The following is a 21,649-nucleotide window of genomic DNA, read 5'->3' on the forward strand; positions in this document are numbered from 1 at the left end:
AATCAATTGTATTTCTATATACCAGCACTGAAAATTTGAAAATGAAATTAAGAAAACAATCTGATATATACCAAAAAGAATAAAATGTTCAGGAATAATTTTAACAAGTATAAGACTTGTGTTCTGAAAACTACAAAACATTGTTGAAAGAAATTAAAGAAGATTTAAATAAATGGAAAGACACCTATGCTCATGGATGGGAAGACCTAATGTTATTAAGACAGCAATATTCTCCAAATTGATTTACAGATTCAACATGATCCTCTTCAGAATCCAGCTGACTTTACAGAAATTGACCAGCTAATTGACAAGCTAGAATTCACATAGAAATTCAAGGAGCCCAGGATAGCCAAAACAGTCTAGAGAAAGAAGAGCGAAACTGGAGGACTCACACTTCCCCATTTCAAAACTTACTTCTAGATAGTGTGGTACTAGTACAGGCGTAGACATATAGATCAATAGAATTTAGGGTCCAGAAATAAACCACATTAATTGATTTCAACAAGGTGGAAAGGTAATTCAATGCAGAAAGAAGTCTTTCCAATAAATGGTGCTAGGACAACTGGATATTCACATGTAAAAGAATGAAACTGGGCTCCTACCTCACACTATATTCAAAAATTAACTCCAAGTGGGTCAGAGATCGAAATGTAAGAGTTAAAAACATAAAGCTCTTAGAAAACCTAAGTATAAATCTCTGTGGCTTTTAGGCAATGATTTGTTAGATATGACACCAAAAGAGCAAAGACAAAATAAATAAATTGGACTTCATTAAAATTAAAAACTTTTGTACTGCAAAGGATATCACTGAGAAAGTGAAAAGACAATTACAGAATGGGAGAAAATATTTGTAAATCATATACCTGATAGGGGTCTGTGTCTAGAATATGTAAATAACTCTTATCACTCGGTATCAAAAGGATAAATAACACAATGGGCAAAAGATCTAACTAGACATTTCTCTAAAAAGATTAAGAATGGCCTATAAACACATGAGAAGATGGCTCAACATTATTAGCCAATAGGGAAACACATATCAAAACTACAATGAGATAACTACTTCACATCCACTAGGATATAATTCAAAATGAATTACAGATGAATGAAAAACCCAAAACTATAAAAGTAGAAGCACAGGAGGAAATCTTTGTCACCTTAAGTTATTATGCAAAGATTTCTTTGATAAAACAGTAATAGCATAACCGAAAAACTGGACTTTGTCAAAATATGTTAATTTGTGCTCTCTGGAAGATGCTGTTAAGAGAATGAAAAGACAAGTCACTGATCTGAAGAAAATAGGTGCAAAGCATATTTCTGACAAAGGACTTGCATTCAGAATACATACTTAACCACTATCAAAATGCAGTAATAACAAAACAAACACAACTCAATTAAAACTTGGCAAAATATTTGAGCAAACACTTTATATAAGAACATGAAAAAAATGTTCAACACCCTTAGTCATTAGGGAAATGCAAATTCAAACCACGATGAGATACCATTACATAGAATGGCTAATTTTAGAATGGCTAAAATTAAAAAGACTGATGTGCTGGTGACAATGTGGAGGAACCAGAACTTTCATATACTGCTGGTAGGAATGTAAGACGGTTTTACACAGTTTCCTAACAAGTTAAACATAAGCCTATCATGATTGCGTCTTTTCATTCTTAGATATTTATCTGAGAGAAATGAAAGCATATGTTCATACAAAGATTTGTACACAAATGCTCATGGCAGCTTTATATGTAACAACCAAAAACTAGAAACAACTCAAATGTTTATCAACAAGTGAATGGATAAACAAACTGTGGTAGAGCCATACTGATACATGTATCATCACCGGTGAATCTCAGTAATTATTCTCAGTGACAGAAGCTCAACAATGAGAGTGTATATTCTATTTATATACAATTCTAGAAAATGTAAGGTAATTTGTAGTGACAGACAGCAGATGAATCAGTGATTACTGGGACCAGGGGTGGGTTGGGGAAGTGGTAATAGTAAGCAATTATAAAAGAGCACAAGGAAACTTTTGGGAGTGACAGATACGGTCTATCATTTTGACTTGTAGTGATGATTTCACAGGTATATACATATGTTCAAATTATCAAATTGTATACTTTAAATATGCATAGTTTATCATATGTCAATTATACCTCAGTGAAGCTACTTTTTAAAAAATCAGATTTAGTTTGAGTAGTAGCATCAAAGAGGCATTTTTAAGAAACCTCCATTTTGTTCATTAAGAAGACAAGCATGAAGGTTTGCTGACTACCAACTTGGACTTAACAAAAATAAGAGGGGCGCCTGGCTGGCTCAGTCAGTGGAGCATGCAACTCTTGGTTTCAGGGTTGTAAGTTTGAGCCCCACGTTGGGTGTAGAGATTACTTAAAAAATTAAAAATCTTAAAAAAACACAACAACAAAAAAACAAAAACAAAAATAAGCAAAACCTGCTCTCCAAAAAAAGTAGAACTCATATTACCGTCAAGGTCTCGTTACATCTTTCTATTTGCCTTATGATTCTGAGACAAAAGAAGATTGCTAAACATAGTTCATTCTGTGGCACTGATCCCTACATAACACTATGGCCTTTAAGCAATTTCTACTCAATCTTTTGATTCTATAATTTTGTAGTACTAATACATATTTCATACATAATTTCCATGATACTTACACTGTAATGTTTGCATTTAGAATAACCTATTGCCTTCTGCAAAATACAAACAATTCATTTGAATCTATTTACTTTAAAAGTTCTATTCTGGGGGTGCCTGGATGGATCAGTTGCTTAAGTGTCCAAGTCTTGGTTTTGGCTCAGGTCACAAACTCACAGTTCGTGGGTTTGAGCCCCATGCTGGGTTCTGTGCTGACAGAATGGAGCCTGCTTGGGATTTCTCTCTCTGCCCTTCCCCAGCTTGCTCTCTCGCAAAAAAATAAATTAACATAAAAATAATTAAAAATTCTCAATTCTGAAGATAAAAACAGAGAGGGAGGCGAACCATAAGAGACTCTTTAATACAGAGAACAAATTGAGGGCTGCTGGAAGCGTGTTTGTTGGATGGGGGATTGGGCTAAATGGGTGATGGGCATTAAGGAGGGTATTTGTTGGGATGAGCACTGGGTTATATGTAGGGGATGAATCACTAAATTCTACTCCTGAAACCATTATTACACTGTATGTTAATTTGGCTTTTAATAAAAATATTTTAAAAAGTTCTATTCTGTATAATCTTCCTGAATTTCTGTATAATGTCTTACTAAAGTCTTCAAAAACTAAATTTATAATTTTTAGTTCATTTTTTACACAACAAAAAGCCAAAACATTATTTGGAAAACATAAGCACTGTCAGAAAAAAACAAACTAAAACATTATGAAGTATAAATATTTGTAAGGGAAGGAATTAGAATCTTTTATTCCTTGAGCAATTTATGAGTTACAGTGATACACGGATTCTTTAACATGTCAATGAATAAGTGGTTTGTATTTAGAAATAAAAGTACTGATCACCAGAAGGTAGTGCTCATTCAACAAATATTTGAGTACCAGGGTGCCTGGGTGACTCAGTCGGTTAAGTGTCCAACTTCAGCTCAGGTCATGATCTCATGGTTCAAGCCCTGTGTCAGGCTCTGTGCTGACGGCTCGGAGGCTGCTCTGGATTCTGTGTGTGTGTGTGTGCCTCTCTCTCTCTCTCTCTCTCTCTCTCTGCCCTTCCGCTGTTAGTGTTCTGTCTAACTCAAAAATGTCTGTTAAAAATGAATGTCTGTCTCTGTCACTCAAAAATTAATAAACACGTTAAAAAAAATATTTGAGTACCTATTGTGTGTTAGGCACTGCAATGGACTGAATGTTTCTCTCAGACACTCTTATGTTGAAATCCTAACCCCCAATGTGTTACTTATAAGGGGGTAAAAGGCCTTTGGGAGGTTAACTAGAGGTCATGAGGGTACAGCCCTCTTTAATGGGATTAGTGCTCTTATAAAAGAGATCCCAAAGAGCAATTAATGTAGCCCTCTTTCTGCCATCTGAAGAAACAAGTTGGCAGTCCATAACCCAGAAGAGGGCCCTCACCAGAACTCAACTATAACTGGTACCCTGATCTCAGATTAAGAAAAATAAATTAAGCCAGTCTACAGTACTTTGTTACAGCTACCCAAACTGACTAAGACAGACACTGTATTGGGTGCTGAGAACAAATAATACCAGAATAATCATTCTGACAAGTGTTTCTGGGGAAAACTATACTCAAGGTACCCAGATTTCAGCAAAACAAATGGCAGCAATACTAATGCTATCATTACAGGTAAAACAGAAGAATGTGCCAAAAGCAGCCCGTGGCACAGTAAAAACAACTCAAAAAGTCAAGTGTAATAGCTACTTAATAGCTGTGTAATCTTGGACATAATACTTAACCTATATGGCCTTCATCTATAAAATAATTTGCTTGGATGGCCAAGGTTCCTTCCAAGATGTTTCAATTCCTTTGATTAAAGATAAATTAAAAATAGACACACACACACCTTATTTTTGGAAGGACAAATATGACTTACGCCTTTTAATCCAGCAATTCACAATTCCACTTTTAAGATTTTTAAGACTTCATACTACAGAAATACTTATACTAGCATATAGTCACATGCATAAGATGTTTACTACTGCTACATATAACAGCAAAATAAAAGTAACTTAAAGTCTATCAATAAGAGAGGATAAATAAACTGCAGACATTTATACAACAGAGCATTTGAAAGGAATGAGGTAGATCTAGATGTGTTGACATAGATAATACCTATAAAGTAATATCTTGTCTGCACAATAGGTTTGGGAGCCAGATGGCCTAAATTCATACATCTGCTCTATCACTTTCTAATTCTTCATTATAGATATATTCTTCAATCTCTACAAGCTTCAGTTTTCTCATCTGTTAAGTGGGAATAATTATAGAACCTACTTGCAGTGTTATTGTAACAGTCAAGTAAAACATGACAAGCAAGCATTAAGTGCTCAGTAAGTGTTGGGTGTTATTTCCCTTGTGCAAAGTTTTCTTTTGTTGCTGTTGTTAATGGAGTCAAATCTATCAGTCTTTTCCTGCATGACTTCTCGATTTTAGCTTCTGTACTGGAAATTATCCTAATATAAAACTTATTTTCTCAAATAACCATTTCTTATCATTTATTAAACAATCCATGCTCTTGTCACTAATTTGAAATTTCACTTTTATCATAAGCACAATTCCTTATACATATGGAGGTCTATTTCTGTCTCTAAACCAGGGATTAACAAACATTTCAGGTAAAGGGCCATGTAGTACCTCTGCCTTGCAGCACAAAAGCAGCCACAGAAAATGTGCAAATGAATGAGCATAGTTGTATTCCAACGGATACTGAAATGTGAACTTCCTATAATTTTCATGTCACAAAATATTCTTCTTTTAGGTTCCCCCCCCCCAAGCACTTAAAAATATAAAAGTCACCCTTATGTCACAGGTAATACTAAAATAGGTTCCTAGTCACATTTGGCAACTTGTGCTCTAAACCTTTACATTTGTATACACTCTTAGAATTTTTTTCTATTTCTAAAATTCTACAAAATAAATACACGTGAGAAAAAAGTTAAACATGATATAAGGTCATACAGTGAAACCTCTGCCTTCTATCTCAGAGGCCCAGGTCCCTTCTTCAGTTTTTGTGTATCCTTCCAAACCTATTGCCACTATTAAACATCCCAGCATAAACAGCCTTATATATACATGACCTCCCATGTATTATTTCACCCATAGGATAAATCTCTGAAAACAGGACTGCTAGGTTAAAATTCTTTAAAGTATTCATTTCAGCATGTAATTGGTCAGTTTCTATAGCCTTTCCTTGCTCAGGATAAGCCTTTCAGCATGGCTTTATCTATATCTCACCTTCCCAATCAACTTTTAAAATTATGTTAAATATTTGCTCCAGATTACAGACTTTAAACTATAACTACTCTGGTCCATTAATCCTTCCTTAGCATTCCATTATAGTTCTTAGCTTATCATTATCAATGTCTTGGAGTTAAGAAATAAGTTATACTATTTTCTTTGGTCACTGTTTCTTGAATTCCATATCTATTTTTCTTGGATTAATTTTTCACTTGATAGAGTACCTCTTGGGGTATTCCTAGTGGCTATGGGTGAAAATGACTTTATTTTGCTCCCACCTTTTTTTTTTTTTTAATTTATTTGAGAGACAGAGAAAATGCAAGTGGGTGCGGGGAGGGTGGGGGAGGGGGGTAGAATCTCAAGCAGGCTCTGTGTTGTTAGCACAGAACCCAACATGGGGCCTGAACTCGAGAAACTGTGAGATCATGACCTGAGCCAAAATCAAAAGTTGGACACTCAACTGAGTCACCCAGGTGCTCCAATTATGCCCTCACTTTGAATGACAAGTTGGTTGGTGAGAAGTTTCTGAGTTTAAAATATGTCTCATGGACACTATTTATGTTAGATATTATATTAGATATTATGTTAGATAACCACATCCCAAATTAGAAGTCTGATCACACATCTGATTTTCACTCCTTTATAGATAACCATATATTTCTCTTTAGAAGCTTATGAGACTGTATATTTATTTATCCATGGAAGCTCATAAATTTCATTGGAATGTATCTAGGCGTGTCTATCAACACTCGTTTAAGACACTCAGTATGTCTAGTCCATTCATAAACTCAGATACTTCTACTAAGACAAATTTCTTTGTTTCCTTCCTTTCTTTCCTTGACACAGTATTTTATTTCCATTCTACCGTAAGGTAAGAATGGGAAATCTGGCATCTATTGTCAATTGCGAGGGGAGGAGAACGGGGGAATAGGAGTTGTTAGCACAGCCAGAAGCCCTCAACCTGTGCCACATCTTTCTACAAGCTCTCTTAAAAGATTATACTTACTGATCATCCCCACAACACAGATGAAACGGAAGGCGTGAGAAGGAAGGGCTGATTTACATTTGCTGGTACTTTGTTTCCTGATAACATTTTTCTGTTTGGCTCTGGATGACCAAGATACTGCCTGGATACTTCTACCCTCACAATCTCTGTGGTTATTTCTCCCCTTCTAATTTCTATTCCTTCCTGGAATTGCTGTTAGATGTGCATTGACTCTTTTGGATCTATTTTCCATGTCATAGCTATTTTTCCTTCTTTCTATGTTTTACTATTGTTTTCAGGGCAGCCTGTTCAATAAGCATGGTACCCTCCCAAATCTGAGCATACTAATATTAATTTTAAAGTATTCTTCTATTTCTTCTATCAATTCCATTGCTTCAGGTCTCGTTATTTGTTCAGTCTGGGGCACCTCTCACATGCCACAGATTTCTGTTGTCTGTCCCCTGATATGAATGTCTCTGATTTAAATGTTTCTGTTTCTGATATAAATGTATCAGCATCTCAGTATACATGGAAATCACTGCACTCCTACAGTAAATTCGTACTTGTAAATAACCCTAGAATTCAATTTTACATTTACACCTAGTACTTGTATAGTATGACAACAATGTTAAGTTTACTGACTTGCAATCCTATGATTCTTCAATCCATTTTTAGTCATATCCTTTTGGTGTTTCGTTTCCCCTAACAACCACCAATTTGAGTAACACTGTTCTTACCTAAGCGTTATGCAATAAGCTTCAGGGACACCAGCTCTATCTAGCAGACTTCTCTAACAGATAGTTAAATAAGTAATGACAGTCTGGGAGAAGACTGTCAGAGGTGTACAATTCAAAAAATAAATAACCATAGGGTAACGAATCACTTAAGTCTTGAACTCATAATAGTTTTGCTTTTTACCAATCTTGAATGTTATATAAATTAAAATAACAAATTCTATTGAAAAAGAAAAGAAAGAGTCCAGGTTGGTTAAAACAATTTTCTGCCTACCTTATGACAGTTACTCCACAGCTGACAGAAATGCACACAGGTGTGTGTTCACCAAGAACATTTACAAGAATGTTCCATAGCATTCCCCAAAATACATAATAACAAAAATTGGAAACACAAATATCCATCAACAAAAGAACAGTCATATAGCCATACAATGGAATATTAAACAGCAATAAAAAAAAGAATGAACTACTGATACGTGGAACATCATGGGTGAATCTCACAAGCAACTGCTCAGCATTCTGCCTGAATCCATTAACATCGAGCCCAAAATAGACAAACCTAAGAGCTGATGACAGAAATCAGATTACTGATGGGGGTGGGGGTGGGGGGCAGCAGTAAAACTTGGACGAAGCAGAGGGAAACTCCTGGGATGATGGAAACGTTCTATAAGTATAATTTGATCTAGCCTGTGGTTATACAAGTTAATAAATCTATAAAAATCCACTGAGCTGTACAATAAAGATTTATGAACTTGATGACTTCATATGTATTTTATACCTCAATAAAAAAGTTAAGAAAGAAACGTAATTTCCGAACCGTTGGGAACCAAAACGGTGTGTACTGATGTCAAAATCTCCTAAGCCATAGATATTGGACACCCGACATCCTTCTTACATTCTTTTAGTCACAAGACAGTTTTAAACAAATGGTATCAGAATAACAATACAAAATGAAGGTCAACATTCTCAGTCATAAAATACTTGGTTTCCCACCTCCAAGTTTGGAAGTACCGTTTTGATGCGACATTTAAAGACAACATGAATTCCACCAGGAATGAAGGCCCAGCTCCTGAGAACCTTCCATGAGGCTAAACGTCCACACACTGCACATAAATCTCAAGAGCAGGCTGAAGGATAAAAGCTTAAGATTTATAATCAATGTTTCATCCTGTCATCATAAAAGCATCACTACTGCCTTTACAAATGATTCCTCAGCAAGCTGTTCAGCAACAGTGCAATTTTCCAGATGCAGCCTGAAAATGCCAGAAGCTCCCTGTCCTGTAGTCCCCGCGGCCCCACTAATTCCGACACAAATGTGCATCTTTTAAAGGCGCCTGGTGTCTGGCAGAAACTGCGAGGGGCTGCAGCTGGAGAATACTACTTTAACGCAATAAAGGGGTAACAGCGGACTGCAAAGTTATGCACTGAGAGAGGCAGAGGCGGGGGTGAGTTACAGCTTTAAAAAAAAAAAAAAAAAAAAGTGACAAAAATAAAACACACCCAAACCAACGGTCTCTGACAGCATCGTTCTTCAACAGAAAACTCAAACCGCTCCGAAAAACTGTGGCTTTTCCTGACACCGCAGCGGTCTCCGGAGGGCTTCTCCAGGAGGCGACCCCACCCGGACAGGGCCCCCCCCGGAGGGCTCGTCGGAGAAGCGACCCGACCCGCAAAGGAGGGATCCACAGCCCTCGGCCCGCGCGCCCCGGCACCACTCGGGCCCTAGTCGCGAGAGCCGCGCGGGCAGGCAAGGCCGGGTGGGGCCGGGTACTCACCGCGCTCCTCAGTCCTCGCAAGGCGACCGCCGCCCAGCCGCCTTCTCCCCGGCCGCGGGCATACTCCGGCGGCGCCCGGCGCACAGGGATGCAGCCACGCCACAGCCCACCGCACGCCTCTGAGCCGACAACCGCCACTTCCGGCGCGCGTGAGGAAATGAGGCTGCAGCTGCGGCTTGCGCCCGCCCAGCCCCGCCCCGCCCACGCCCAACACCGACCACGCCCAACACCGACAGCCCCGCCTTGGCCCCGCCCACTGCCCCGCCCGCACCCAGTGTCAGGCACCGGAAGCTCAGTAACTGGCGTACGGTACTGATTAATCGATTATCTGTTTCAAGTATGTGTGTGTGTAGCTCCAAAAACGATTTGTGGAGACCAGGAGAGTGCCTCAGGCAGAAAACCGTTCTTCCTGGAGCAAGCGTCTGCAGGGACAGGAGTACCAACTCTGGCGGACCGCTGACTTTGCCAGAGGGAGGAACTCCGCGGAGGATGGCAGCGCTGTCCTGTCGGGGACCCCTGTCCTGGGAGCCCAAAGGGGGCGATGAGTGCCTTTGTGGGCACTGAGCTAAGGACTGACAGGTCGCCACAAGTGTCCGAGCATCCTAGCATGCACTGGGCTGTGCGTGAGGCCCCAGGGAGGAAGTCCTGAGCTGCCGCTGGACCTTTAGCCATTCCATTTCTTTGAACCTGGGTTTCCTTTTATGTGAAACGAAGGGTTTGAGGTAGACATTCTGGAAGACGGCTTGAGATCTGACATTGTATGATTTAGTGAGTGGAAAAAAAGAAAGCCCTCCCTAACACCCCCTCCACTCAACTGCTTATTTTAGGGACATCCCCAAGGCACTTTGTCCTGCCCTGGAGAGCAGTGGCCTGAGCAGGGGAGGGGATGTCAGAGAGCACCGGCACCTGCCTGTGTCTGGAAAGGACACGGAGGTGCTAAGAGCAGCTCTGGGGTTGCCTCTCACCAGGTTCTGCTTTCCTCACAGGGCTACCTTGGCAGGTTACCATACTTAGCCTCTCTAAGCCTGTTTCCTCAGCGGTGTTGTAGGGACAGTAACAACAGCACATACTTCCTAAGGTGGTTGTGAGGGTTAAATGCAGTTTTGTATTTGAAGTGTCTGGCACCGTGCCTGGCAGATGGCAGGCAGTCGGAGTTCACTGTCACCATTAAGCACATTAGTTAGAGCAGAAGACTGAGGTGAAGTCTGAGATGCACCCTGTAGAAGCGGCACTGCTGGGAGGATCTGCTCCTAATCACAGCTGTCTTCCTTTGATGATGGTTATTGGGACGTCTTTACCACAGATGTTCTCCTCAGATATGTCTCGTGGGAAATTCCACCAGTAAGAGAGTCTGAATAGCCCGTTTCTAAGCCAGGCTTGCTGAATGCGCAACTTCTTCCTAATTTCAAGGTGTCACGACTCATGTTATTTTTTTTTTTCTCATATCACTTGTGAGCAACTGTAAACATTTATAGTTTTAACCCTCCTGGGGCGCCTGGGTGGCTCAGTCGGTTAAGTGTCCGACTTTGGCCCAGGTCAAGATATCTCAGTTCGTTAGTTCAAGCCCCGTGTTGGGCTCTGTGCTGACAGCTCAGAGCCTGGAGCCTGCTTCGGATTCTGTGTCTCCCTCTCTCTCTGCTCCTCCCCAACTCATGCTCTGTCTCTCTCTCTCAAAAATAAATAAACATTAACATTCCTTCCTCCTAACCTGGTCCAAGAGTAAATAATTCTTCTAGTCATAGATTCCATGGGTCTGTGACCTTCTGAAGATAAGGACCATGTCTTTTTCATCTACCAGTATTTTACGCATAGTAAGGGTAATGTTCAATAAATGTGAATTGAATTGATTAAAATAACACACAAGGATCTCTCCCTTATCCAGAATCTCTGCCACTTGACTAGCCCTTCCGGCAGGTGGCACGAATGATTAACTTTGCTGTCATGAAATTAAGTTTTCTGTCTGGATGCCTAGTTATGCTCTAGTATGGCAATCAGCCTTGTGGGAGTCTACTTAGTGTAAATTAGTTATCTAGTGTTTAAACCTGCCATGAGCGTTTGTCCTGTAAGTCTGAGGACCCGACTTGGGAGTGTGAATGCAAAGGCAAAGTATTCCGTCTTGGGAGAATTAGAGAGTGGATCCACAGCATTGGTGGATTTAAGAGGATAAGACAGAAATTCTTTAAATGCTTAAGGTGTTACTTCAAGTAAACATAAATGTCAGGCCACTGAATGGCCAGGGGATTATGTTCCCAGGCTGGCAGCTTTGAAGTTCTCAATCCAAGTTCACTACATGTTCTTAGTTAAGATGCTATAATCAGCCTGTACTTGAAATTCCTGCTGATGGCCCTTAGGCATTCCGAAGAAAAAGGAGTATCTGGACCTTGTACTCTAGCCTCATATCCAGTAATGGCAAATGCTTAGGCTGTTCCTTATGTTGTCCCTAGACACTTTAAATTGGCCAAGACTATCTGTCTCCTAGGGCAGGGACAGCACCCCTAAGCCAGGCAAGGGGCCTGACCCCATTATAGGTGCTCACTGCATACCCACGGATATGTGAATGAATGAATGAATGAATGAATGAATGAATAATAGTAAAATCTACAGCTCTAACTTTCCTCTACTGGGTGTCAAAGTAACAGCAAGAGAAGTCTATACTTTCACTCACCAGATGCAAAACAGACTCATTTCCTAATGTGCTGCAATGCACAGTAAAACCACTCCCCTCCATGTTAAACCTTCCATTCTTTGTCTACTTCCACTAGCCTTATAAGTGCTGGCCTTTCTTTTTTATAGCATTTGTTTTTCTTCCTTTATCCTATACTTTCCTTACTGATCATGCTGTGTAGCCATGTCTGGCACAGGCTGAGGGTGCACTCAGCAGCAGGTGGTTTTCCCACTGCTTCCTCCGTTTTAATCCCTCTAATCCTCTTGACATCCTTGTGGAGTAGGTTATGGTCCTCAGTTTACCATGGAGAAGACAGAAACTCCGAGAGGAAACTGCAGAGGCTCTTCCAGCACAGGGCCTGACATGAAATGGAAGCAATGGGGTTAGGGTTAACTAGTTGTCACTTCTCGTAAACTGTTATTTGAATCCTGCATTAGAACAGTTGTTTTTAAAATAATTGAGATTCTGCCATCAATGGATTTAAATTGTTAGTGTTTTATTATTTTTTAAATTGCTACATCAGATATTAAATGTGTATAATTTAAATTTGGAGAGAAAATAATGCATAATTCAAATTCTTTGGCAGATAATGAGTGATCTACTGAGCCGCATAAAATAAGTAGTTCCATTGAGAAAAATACTAAAGTACAGTTGTGGTATATTAATATCAGAAGAATATAGTGTCCCTCCCCCAAATATCCAATCTGAGGCTTCTTTTTTAACTATAAAGCTTTCCCACTCCACTAAGCCTGCTTTTGAGCTCCTGCCAAATGAAAGTGATGGAGGCTGACTCCTTTGCTGTAGCAAACTCTGGATAGCCTTTTCCTGTTTTCATTTGGGCCATCTTGTTTCCAGTTTTCCTAGTGGCCCCACCAAGGTATGGTCTTCACTGCTTGTTGCCTTCAATCAAGCGTGGTATCCACAGAAACTCCTTGTGCCTTGTGTTTCTTGGTTTATCAAGTCTATAAGGATATGGTAAATTGGCATTGGGTCTGACCTCTGCTTGCTTTGCTTTGCTTTGCTTTGCACTGAGTTCTTTGGCTATTTATTCTCAGTGTGGCAATCTGGTTTTTGTTACTGATTTTCATTTGTTTGGCATCTTTGAAGGAATCAGTCCGTTCCTTTCATCCCTTTTTGCCACCTTTTAGGTTACTATTTTGTGTCCTAAGAGTGTCGTCTGTCATATGGAGAGTAGTGGGGTAGAACACTGACACAGGCTCTGGAATCCTGTTTCTCTGGCTGGCTTCTCAGACCTGAGTTTGGGGTTCTCATCAGACCAGCATCCATCTTTATGTTCTTCCTTGTGTGCCTTCCTTAGGTCCAAATTTCTCTCTTCTTAGAAGGGTGCCAATCATTGACTAGCCCCTCAGGCAGATGGCATGAGAGACTCTTAAATACAGAGAACAAACTGAAGGTTGAAGGGAGGATGAAAGGGCAGGGGGAAATGGGTGATGGGCACTGAGGAGGGCACTTGTTGGGAGGAGCACTGGGTGCTGTATGTAAGTGATGAATCACGGGAATCTACTCCCAAAACCAAGAGCACACTCTGTACACTGTATGTTAGCTAACTTGACAATAAATAATATTTAGAAAAAAAAACATTTCAAAAGATAAATGACCATTTTTCCAGAATGCAGTCTGTTGTTTAGGGCATGATCCATGTAGAAGGGGGAAACCATTCTCTTGTGATAGACTAAAAACTACTCAAATCAATGGTAGATCCCTGACAAAATGGCATTTGGGAGGATTTAAAGGTTTAACTAGATTTTGCAGACTATCGGTGCTGCTTTTTCTGGAATTTTGACACTTTTTAAGGAACTATATGTTCTTAGTAAGAGATTCTCTCTTCTGGGAGCCCAAACATGGACAGGCTTTCTGGAACCTGAAGGTAGTTCCCCAATGGCCTCCTTTCCTAGACATCCCAAACAACAGAAAGCCCTTTTGTCTATTTGTGCATGAGCAATTTGGACAAGCCCTTGGAGTTTCATGGGAACTATCCAAAAGCCATCACTTACTATAGCCTTCCCTTGACACGCTGTAAAGATGTCTCTCCCTAGTGTTAGGACAAGTGCTCTGCTGCAAAATTTGCTGATGCTTCTGCTGAGCTAGTTCCAGGCTCTTCGCTTGACCTCATGATTCTTCCTGAAGTAAAGCCATTACTATTGACTGAGAACACAGCACTTTTCAGGCAGCTGATTAACCTCTTATGAAATTCTATTACTCTCTCCCTCTCAGGTACTACTCACCGCTACAACCCCCCAAATCCTGGCACTCTCCTTCTTCTCAGAAGAAGGGGAGCCTTGTGATGATTTTGCCTCAGATAATTTGGGAGCACTCTGCACCTCCCTCAGATTTACTACAGTCTCATGTTGAGAACCCTGAGCTAATCCTGTTTGTTGATAGATCATTCTCAACGCTAGACGTTATCAAGCAGCATATACTATCATTAATCAAAGGTCTCCTTTAGAATATAGTCCTCTACCTGAGGTAAAATCAGTCTAAATGGCAGAACTTATTGCGTTTACTAGAGCTTGTTAACTAGCCAATGACTAGGGAGTGAACATATATACAGATAGGAAATATGCTTTTGGAGTGCTACACGACTTTGGGTTGCTAGAACCTCCACAAAAATGGAGAGCAAATTAAGCAACTTTTAGATACACTCTACTTACCACAGAGGTGGCTATTATGAAGTCTGAGAATGAGGCAAAAAAAGAGAATGTTGAAGCTGAAGAAAATGCTGTAGCAGATCATGATACCAAACAGCTACATTTCTCCCTGAAACCACTCATAGAGCACAAATGGATTACTACCTTACATCAACACTGGAGGAGAGACTGTAAAGAGACAGTGGCATTGTTCTAAATGTCATGTAGGTTCGTCATGGTGTGTGTCATTCCTAGTACTGTATTTGGATCAGTGACACAGGGAAGGTGGGATAGGCTACACAATGCCTTAAAGAGCAAAAGCTACTTGCTCTGTAAGGTTGACTCTCATGACCTGTGTGGGATTTATTCTTGGCCTGGACTAGGGCTGTGGATTCAAAGCATCTTACAGGGGTTATTGATTATTCCTGTTTTTGTCATAGTGGTCGTGATACTGGTCCACTGCATTCTATCCAGGGCCTGAAATGCTTCTGCACAGACACTTCCTCGTCAGATGGAACAACATGATGGAACCCATCATGCACAACAGAAAGGCCGAGAAGACCTCATGGTACAGTTGGCCATGGAGATGACTGGACGATCAGTCTCAAAGCGGTGAAGATCTGGATTTCTAGGCTTCCCTAAATTGGTCAACCTCTCACAAGCAAGAAAATGACCAGAGAGGCGGACGGAGACTGAACATGCAGACAATGATCAGACCACATGTAAACTGAGAAACTCTGACCCACACCTGTGCAGCCACCAGCCCGGAATGGTCAGGGCTTGGTCAAGGACTGCCTGTTTCCCTATCTTTTGCTCCTATTTCTGAATCAGGACCAACCAGAGAAAGCCAATTATGTTCCCAAAACGAATCGCATGAGATTCCTGGCTTCCAGATAGCCTACCTCCAGTCTTCCCATGCCAACAACCTCCAATCACGACACGCCTGAGGCCTCTCTCCATCACCCCCTTTTCTACTATAAAGCTTTTCCCTCCTCTGCCTGCCTTTGAGTTTCTGTCAAAAGCTAGTGCTGGTGGTCGACTCCCTTACTATATAGCAAGTTCAGAATAAATAACCTCTGCTTGTTCTCATTTGGATGGTCTTTACTTATTTCTACGAAACTAAAGATTATAGATAATTAGACTTCTCTTAAAAAATACAATTTTCAGTCACCATCTTATGACACACCAGAATCCTGGCAACCTGTGTGTCACTCCTTTTCCTAAAAATCACATCTGATGATCTTTCCTTTCCACATGCTTACAAAGCCCCTCAAACCCTTGGCATGCTCCTGGCCCGCTGTGGCCACAGAGCCTCCAGGAACATTTTGAAGCTATTTATTTATTTAAGTTTATTTATTTTGAGAGAGACAGTGACGGTGGGGGTGGGGGGGCGGGGCAGAGAGCAAGGAGAGAGAGAGAATCCCAAGCTAGCTCTGTGCTGACAGTGCAGAGCCCGACACGGGCTTGAACTCACGAATCTGTGATCATAACCTGAGCCAAAACCAACAGTCGGATGCTTAACTGATTGGAGCCACCCAGGTGCCCCTCAAGCTCTTTAAAACCCTCAAGAGGCACAATCTATGAAGCAAGTCATAGGCTCTTGGTGAGCGAAGCCTCTGAGGACAGGGCTGTGATACAGGCACTGTGTGTCCTCTGGGCAAAGTCCTTTGCCTCAGGTAGTAAGAGGCAGCCTCATATTCATCCTTCTCCTGAGAGCAGCCAAAAAGCATATGGTTTACTCTGATATTGTTTACAAAGTTGACCAAGATAAATAAAAACAGGGATGCTTAAAATGAAGCCTCACGGTTTTATTCAAGCAATTGACAGTTTTCATGGTAAGTATTATCTGTGTATGAAATATCAAAATGATTTCTTTCTCAAAAAAATATTTTTTTAGTTTTAGAATGCACTTACTGTCCTTACCTTGCCTGCTTATGCTAACTTTGAACTTGAATTGCTCAGTATCCTCTGAAAGGATGCAGGATTATGGTGCCTCCTGGGGTCACAGTGGCTGTGGTGGTCTCGGGTCGTGACTCCTTCGGCGCTGCCTGGCCCAGTTCCCCGTGACACTGATGTTCCTGCAGCCACATGTTCCTGCAGATGGCTTCCCTGTCGCGACTCTGGGCCCGGGCTCCCGCTGAGAGATGTTGCTTGGCCAGGTCCTGTGATTTAGCACATCCCAGAAACCTCTGCAAAAAATATCTCCTCTCTTGACACAGCAATCAAAACCTGAGTTGCAAAGATTAACCGTGATGTCTTTTGGGCATCGATAGTGTGTTCCTCTTTAACTCTGGTTGTGACGCTTATTCTTCCTGCTGTCACACTGCCACCCATCCAGCCTCGGCTTCAGACCTGCCCCAAACTGAAAAACTCTCTACATACAGGTTCTGATTTTTTCACAATGTCTGCTAAGAACGCTTCACGTGAATCCCTAACACGGTTCTAACAAGGCCGTTGAGGCTGCTGCCTGGGAAGAGACGAGGACACAGCAGGTGGCCTCAGCGGAAAGGGGTGTTTTCTGTACACATGAGGGCGACAGCAGGGGATAAGTTCTGTGCCTACCTCCACACTGAAGATATGAGGCATTCCCAGCACCCCCTACCGCTGCACATGCCCTTCAGACCCACACTATGTCTTTCCGGGGCCACAGAGGTAAGGGCTTCTCAGGCACCTCCTAGAACCACCCTAAATACCACCTGCTAAGTATCCTACAAGTCAATATGCTCAAAGGAGGACAGGAAACCATTCACTGGAGAAAAAATGCTTTATTTCTACTGGGGGAAATTATGTTTTGCCTTAGAATTTTCTTTTATGTGTGAAGTATTTGTCCGGACCCCATTCTCAGACATTATATTCAGCTGAATTTCCACCCAAATAAGCTGGCCTTGTGGTGGGAAAGCATCCTTTGTGGAAGACAGTGGAGAAATGGGACTTTTAAAGACAAATAAACCAAACACACACATACAAACACTCCTGATGGAAGTTCAATGCTCTTGAAAAAGGGGTTTTTAGTATTTTTAGTATGAGATTTTCTCGGCATACGTTTCTAAACATTCAGAGAGAAAGGCTGTAGCAAATAACTGACCCTAGAAATTATATTTATTTCCAGGCCCTGTGGCCAGTTTGAAGGAGGACGCCAAGAGCAGACATGGGTGCCGAGGGCCAGGAGCTACAGCTCCGAGGGCCAAGGACAGTCTGTGTATGCACACATGTGCACACACACGAGGGAAATGACACAGGCCCTCGCCATCTAGCACACGATACAACCAGAAATCAGATTTATGTTGGTAACAACATGTGATTATCAACTGACCCGCCTGCTCCTTGCCAGGCTTTGGAGGAGGAGCTCAGAGCATGCCTCCATGACCCAACAGGAAGACATAAACAGAAGCACTTAGTGTTTAAAGCTTCATGGTGGTTCAGGGCAAATTTTTCCCTCTGACTAATGGACCTTCACTTATGGCTATGCATTTTACATCCTCTCTCCTACAACTGCCCAACTGCAGTTTCAAGAAATAAGCCATAGAAAAACTGCCAGAAAGCCACAAATACCTGAACTAGACTGGCTGCTACTCTATTTTAGGGAAGGAAACATAAAGGAAGGAATTTCCTGAATGGCAGAGTTAGAGGAGTTTTAACCGTTGCCATAAACGGGCCTCATCACATACATAATGGGTGAGACAAGTCAATAAATACAACAGATTTCCCTGTGATACTTCAATCCTTATATTGAAACTTCAAAATCAGAAACCCGAGGTTTCCAACTGGGAAGTTAAAAAGAGAAAAGAAGTTTACACATTTTATGACACACAATTTTATTTACATAACTGAAATTATGTTCTTAGTCACCTTGATTACAAAAGCAAAATAACATGGTATAGTTTAATAACCTTTCATAAATAGATTTTACAAACTTTAATAACTGACAGATTGCTACTTACAGCCAGTAATATTTAATACTTAGTAACTTCTGTGTATATGTATATGAAAATTGTCTGATAGGACTAGTAAATATGAATGCTGTTAAAACTCAGGAACAGACAATTAGATTATTGGTCAAGAGTTAATTCCCCATCACTGGGTCAGCCAGTTTGACCTGGAGTTCTCACCCTGCCAAGAACAAACCTACTGTGGCAACTCGCACTTATTGGGAAGGTATTTTTAATTATGTGAGAGAGTTTCTCCCTATTTTTGCATTGCTAAGACTATCATTAAGCACATCTGAAAACCAAAAGTTTACCACAACTAGATATTTGTAACAGAATTCATCACAGTGCATCTAAAAAACGGCCTAAACTAAAGCCATGTTCCATCTCCAGTAAGTGTTTTTCCAGCGCTCTCTCTGGGTGTGTGTACACACACATACACATACACACACATCACGAGGCTCTGATACATACTCATCCAAGCCTTCTTGGCCACAAAAATGCCCCCATTTCATTGCTTTTGTGAAATGCCTGTAGGATACAGTATTTGGATGAGGCTACTGTCAATCTTTCACAGTGCTTTAAGTCTGAAGACCAGGCAGTGTGTTGGTAACCGACCCTCTCCTGCAAAGTTACAGACAGAAGAGCTGTCGGGGACTTCCCGAAAGCCGCCTCCACAAGATGGGAGGGGCACTGAGTGTGTGTGACCACAAACAAGCAGTGAAGAATGACAAGAAGCTTATGAGTCATGGTCAGAATCTAATAAACAAAAACGTCTTGCTATATAGCAGCATTGAGTTACAAACACAGAATGAATGGATACACGTACCTTTTCACACAAGCTCTATGAGAGCCAAAACATTGTCTTTTCCGCATCAGAACTGTGATCAGAAGGGTAGCAATCCTCGGTCACTGTCAACGTTACTTCTAACAGAACTAGCTGAACTGTCCCTTTTAAACTGCGCACTAACCCCACCCACTCCTAATGTGCGAGATGAGGCACCGCTTTCTGGCACTGGACGGATGCGGCACCCTGGGGGCTGGCAGGGGTGGGATTCATGGCAGCCGAGTCTCGGCTGTTAGCAATCCCGGGACGGGAGGCCACTCCACTCAGACGCCCCTCTTCTTCATTCTGTTCTTGCCAGAAGGTAGTGATCACTCAGTGATGGGAACAACAGTGAAGTGTTCAGTGAGCCCTGTCCTCTCACACTGCCTATCTACATAGCATCAAATCTATTGTGCTAAATTGAAGAATCCATTTAAATCATGATAAAAATCAAATGTCTTCCTAAGAAAAGGTTACACGATTAAAAACAAAAACCAAAAAACAAACCGCTCCCAGGATCTCAAATGCTGAGCTGAGGCCTGTCCCAAGGTCCCCTTGTCCCCTCCAGCCCTGGCCAAGGGTTCGATACCACGATAGGGCCTTGCTGGGCTTCTTGTTCTGAACAAGGATGTGTCATTTGGGCCAGTTTTTTTTTTTTTTTCCTGCTGCCTTTTTTGGTGTGTGTGCTTCATGTTTAAATCGTGTTGCCTTGTTTGCTGGCAACAAGAAAAATCAAACCGCTCAGGTAGTGAGTGAGGGACCCACACGTCTGAGCACAGGGTGTGGTGGTCACTGATGAACACAGACCAACACAGAGCACTGCCAAGGGCTGGAGAGGAAGGAATACCTAAAGGCTGGACTCAGAACTCTGGTCCAGCCCGCTACGTCTGCCAGGAGGGAAAATCACCAGCCAGTGTGAAGTGCACAAAGGAGGGGCCGGCAGACTTTCTGTTCTCGGCATGTTTCTTCCCCTTGTGAGTCCATTACCTTTCACAAAGAAATGTTAACTATCAAATGCGTCCATTAATTGTGCCGCTGAGGGTGAAACCATCCAGTTAGCATATACACTATCATTTGCATATCTTGGACACACAGTGTTAGTGCCATCAGCTCTCGTGAGTGGTACAGGACTCTCTTCAGGCCAGTTCGGGTCTGACATGCCTAAAAATGAAAACAGATCATTTGCTCTGCACTGAAGAACCAAAACTTCATGTGCAGACAGTAAGGCCTTGGCAAAACTCCCTTTGAGGTTCAAACCAAACTTTCTGGTTTTCTGTGCCAATTACATGAATGGTTTCGTGCTCCGGGTTTCCAAAACACTGTCATATTTGGGGGGAAATATCACGTGCTCTCTTGGTAACTGTAACTTAACAGAAACTCCCAATTTTGACTTTTATAAGCTTCAAACTCCCAAATCTGATATAAATATTTGTTGACCTGTTTAAGTCTTTTTCTAAGGCAGCATAAAGCATTGCTGAATTAAAGGGCTCACTGCAGTGGGAAGCTTCTATAAAAAGTTTTCTAATGTAAAGAAGCCTACTCATCTTCCATCCAAACCCACCATGGAGGAGAGAATCTTCCAAATCAAGGGTGCGCACGGGCGAGCCCCACAGCGTCGACAAGACAATGGTGTGTGGCACCAGACCCAAAGCCAGCAAGGAATCAGTGACTCAGGAGGCATGCAAAAGGAACAATCTCGGCTGAAAAATGCTTGACACTCCAAGATTTAAAAGCAATCAATGATCAAGTTAGGAAACAGAAAAAATTTTCAAGTATTTAATCAAAGACAAAAGAAGGAGTTTTGGCAAGAACCGTATTTACTGTCCATTGCAAGACCACAGCACCACAGACTATGTTCTTTCAGAAGCATTTGCTCCAGCTTGTAGCACTGACTTCATAAGTGACAACTGTCATGACGGTGTGTAACGCAAAGGATGTGAAAACAGCAGTCTTCATGTGTCCTCCCTGGTGGTGGGCATGTGGGCTGGGCTGAGCTCCCTAGTATGGAGTGGCCTCCCAAGAGCCACCTGCCCACCCAGATGGGTTCTGGGAGTGACCACAGGCTGTGCCCTCAGTGCAGGCGGGGTGGTGCCGGCTCCTCCTGTCTTAATGAAATGCCTCCCCAGATTGGGTAAATTTATCCCAGTAGTTAAATTAGAAGTACTATGACTTG

General features: G+C 41.6%; 2 protein-coding genes across 10 annotated transcripts in view; both read right to left on the reverse strand.

Annotated features, from left to right (window-relative positions):
* CSGALNACT2 (chondroitin sulfate N-acetylgalactosaminyltransferase 2) overlaps positions 1-9,578 on the reverse strand; it is a 46,167-nt gene extending 36,589 nt beyond the window's left edge. For 4 of the 9 annotated variants that reach the window (XR_008424868.1, XR_008424866.1, XM_019445024.2 and 1 more), the window contains exon 1: positions 9,412-9,576. The gene's annotated coding sequence lies outside the window, so the exon portion shown is untranslated. Of the gene's footprint in view, positions 1-9,411 lie in introns of all 9 variants that reach the window. The other 5 variants (XM_053909712.1, XM_019445015.2, XR_008424867.1 and 2 more) reach the window with 4 other exon arrangements.
* An 8,942-nt stretch (positions 9,579-18,520) lies between these two features.
* RET (ret proto-oncogene) overlaps positions 18,521-21,649 on the reverse strand; it is a 52,473-nt gene continuing 49,344 nt past the window's right edge. The window contains exon 20 of the mRNA XM_019445026.2: positions 18,521-20,637. Within this exon, the coding sequence (XP_019300571.1) occupies positions 20,480-20,637 (158 nt within the window). The 3' untranslated portion in view covers positions 18,521-20,479. The remainder of the gene's footprint in view (positions 20,638-21,649) is intronic.

Source organism: Panthera pardus, unplaced genomic scaffold, assembly GCF_024362965.1.
Source record: "Panthera pardus isolate Hobbes unplaced genomic scaffold, ASM2436296v1 HiC_scaffold_22, whole genome shotgun sequence".
In the NCBI taxonomy this organism is placed as follows: Eukaryota; Metazoa; Chordata; class Mammalia; order Carnivora; family Felidae; genus Panthera; species Panthera pardus.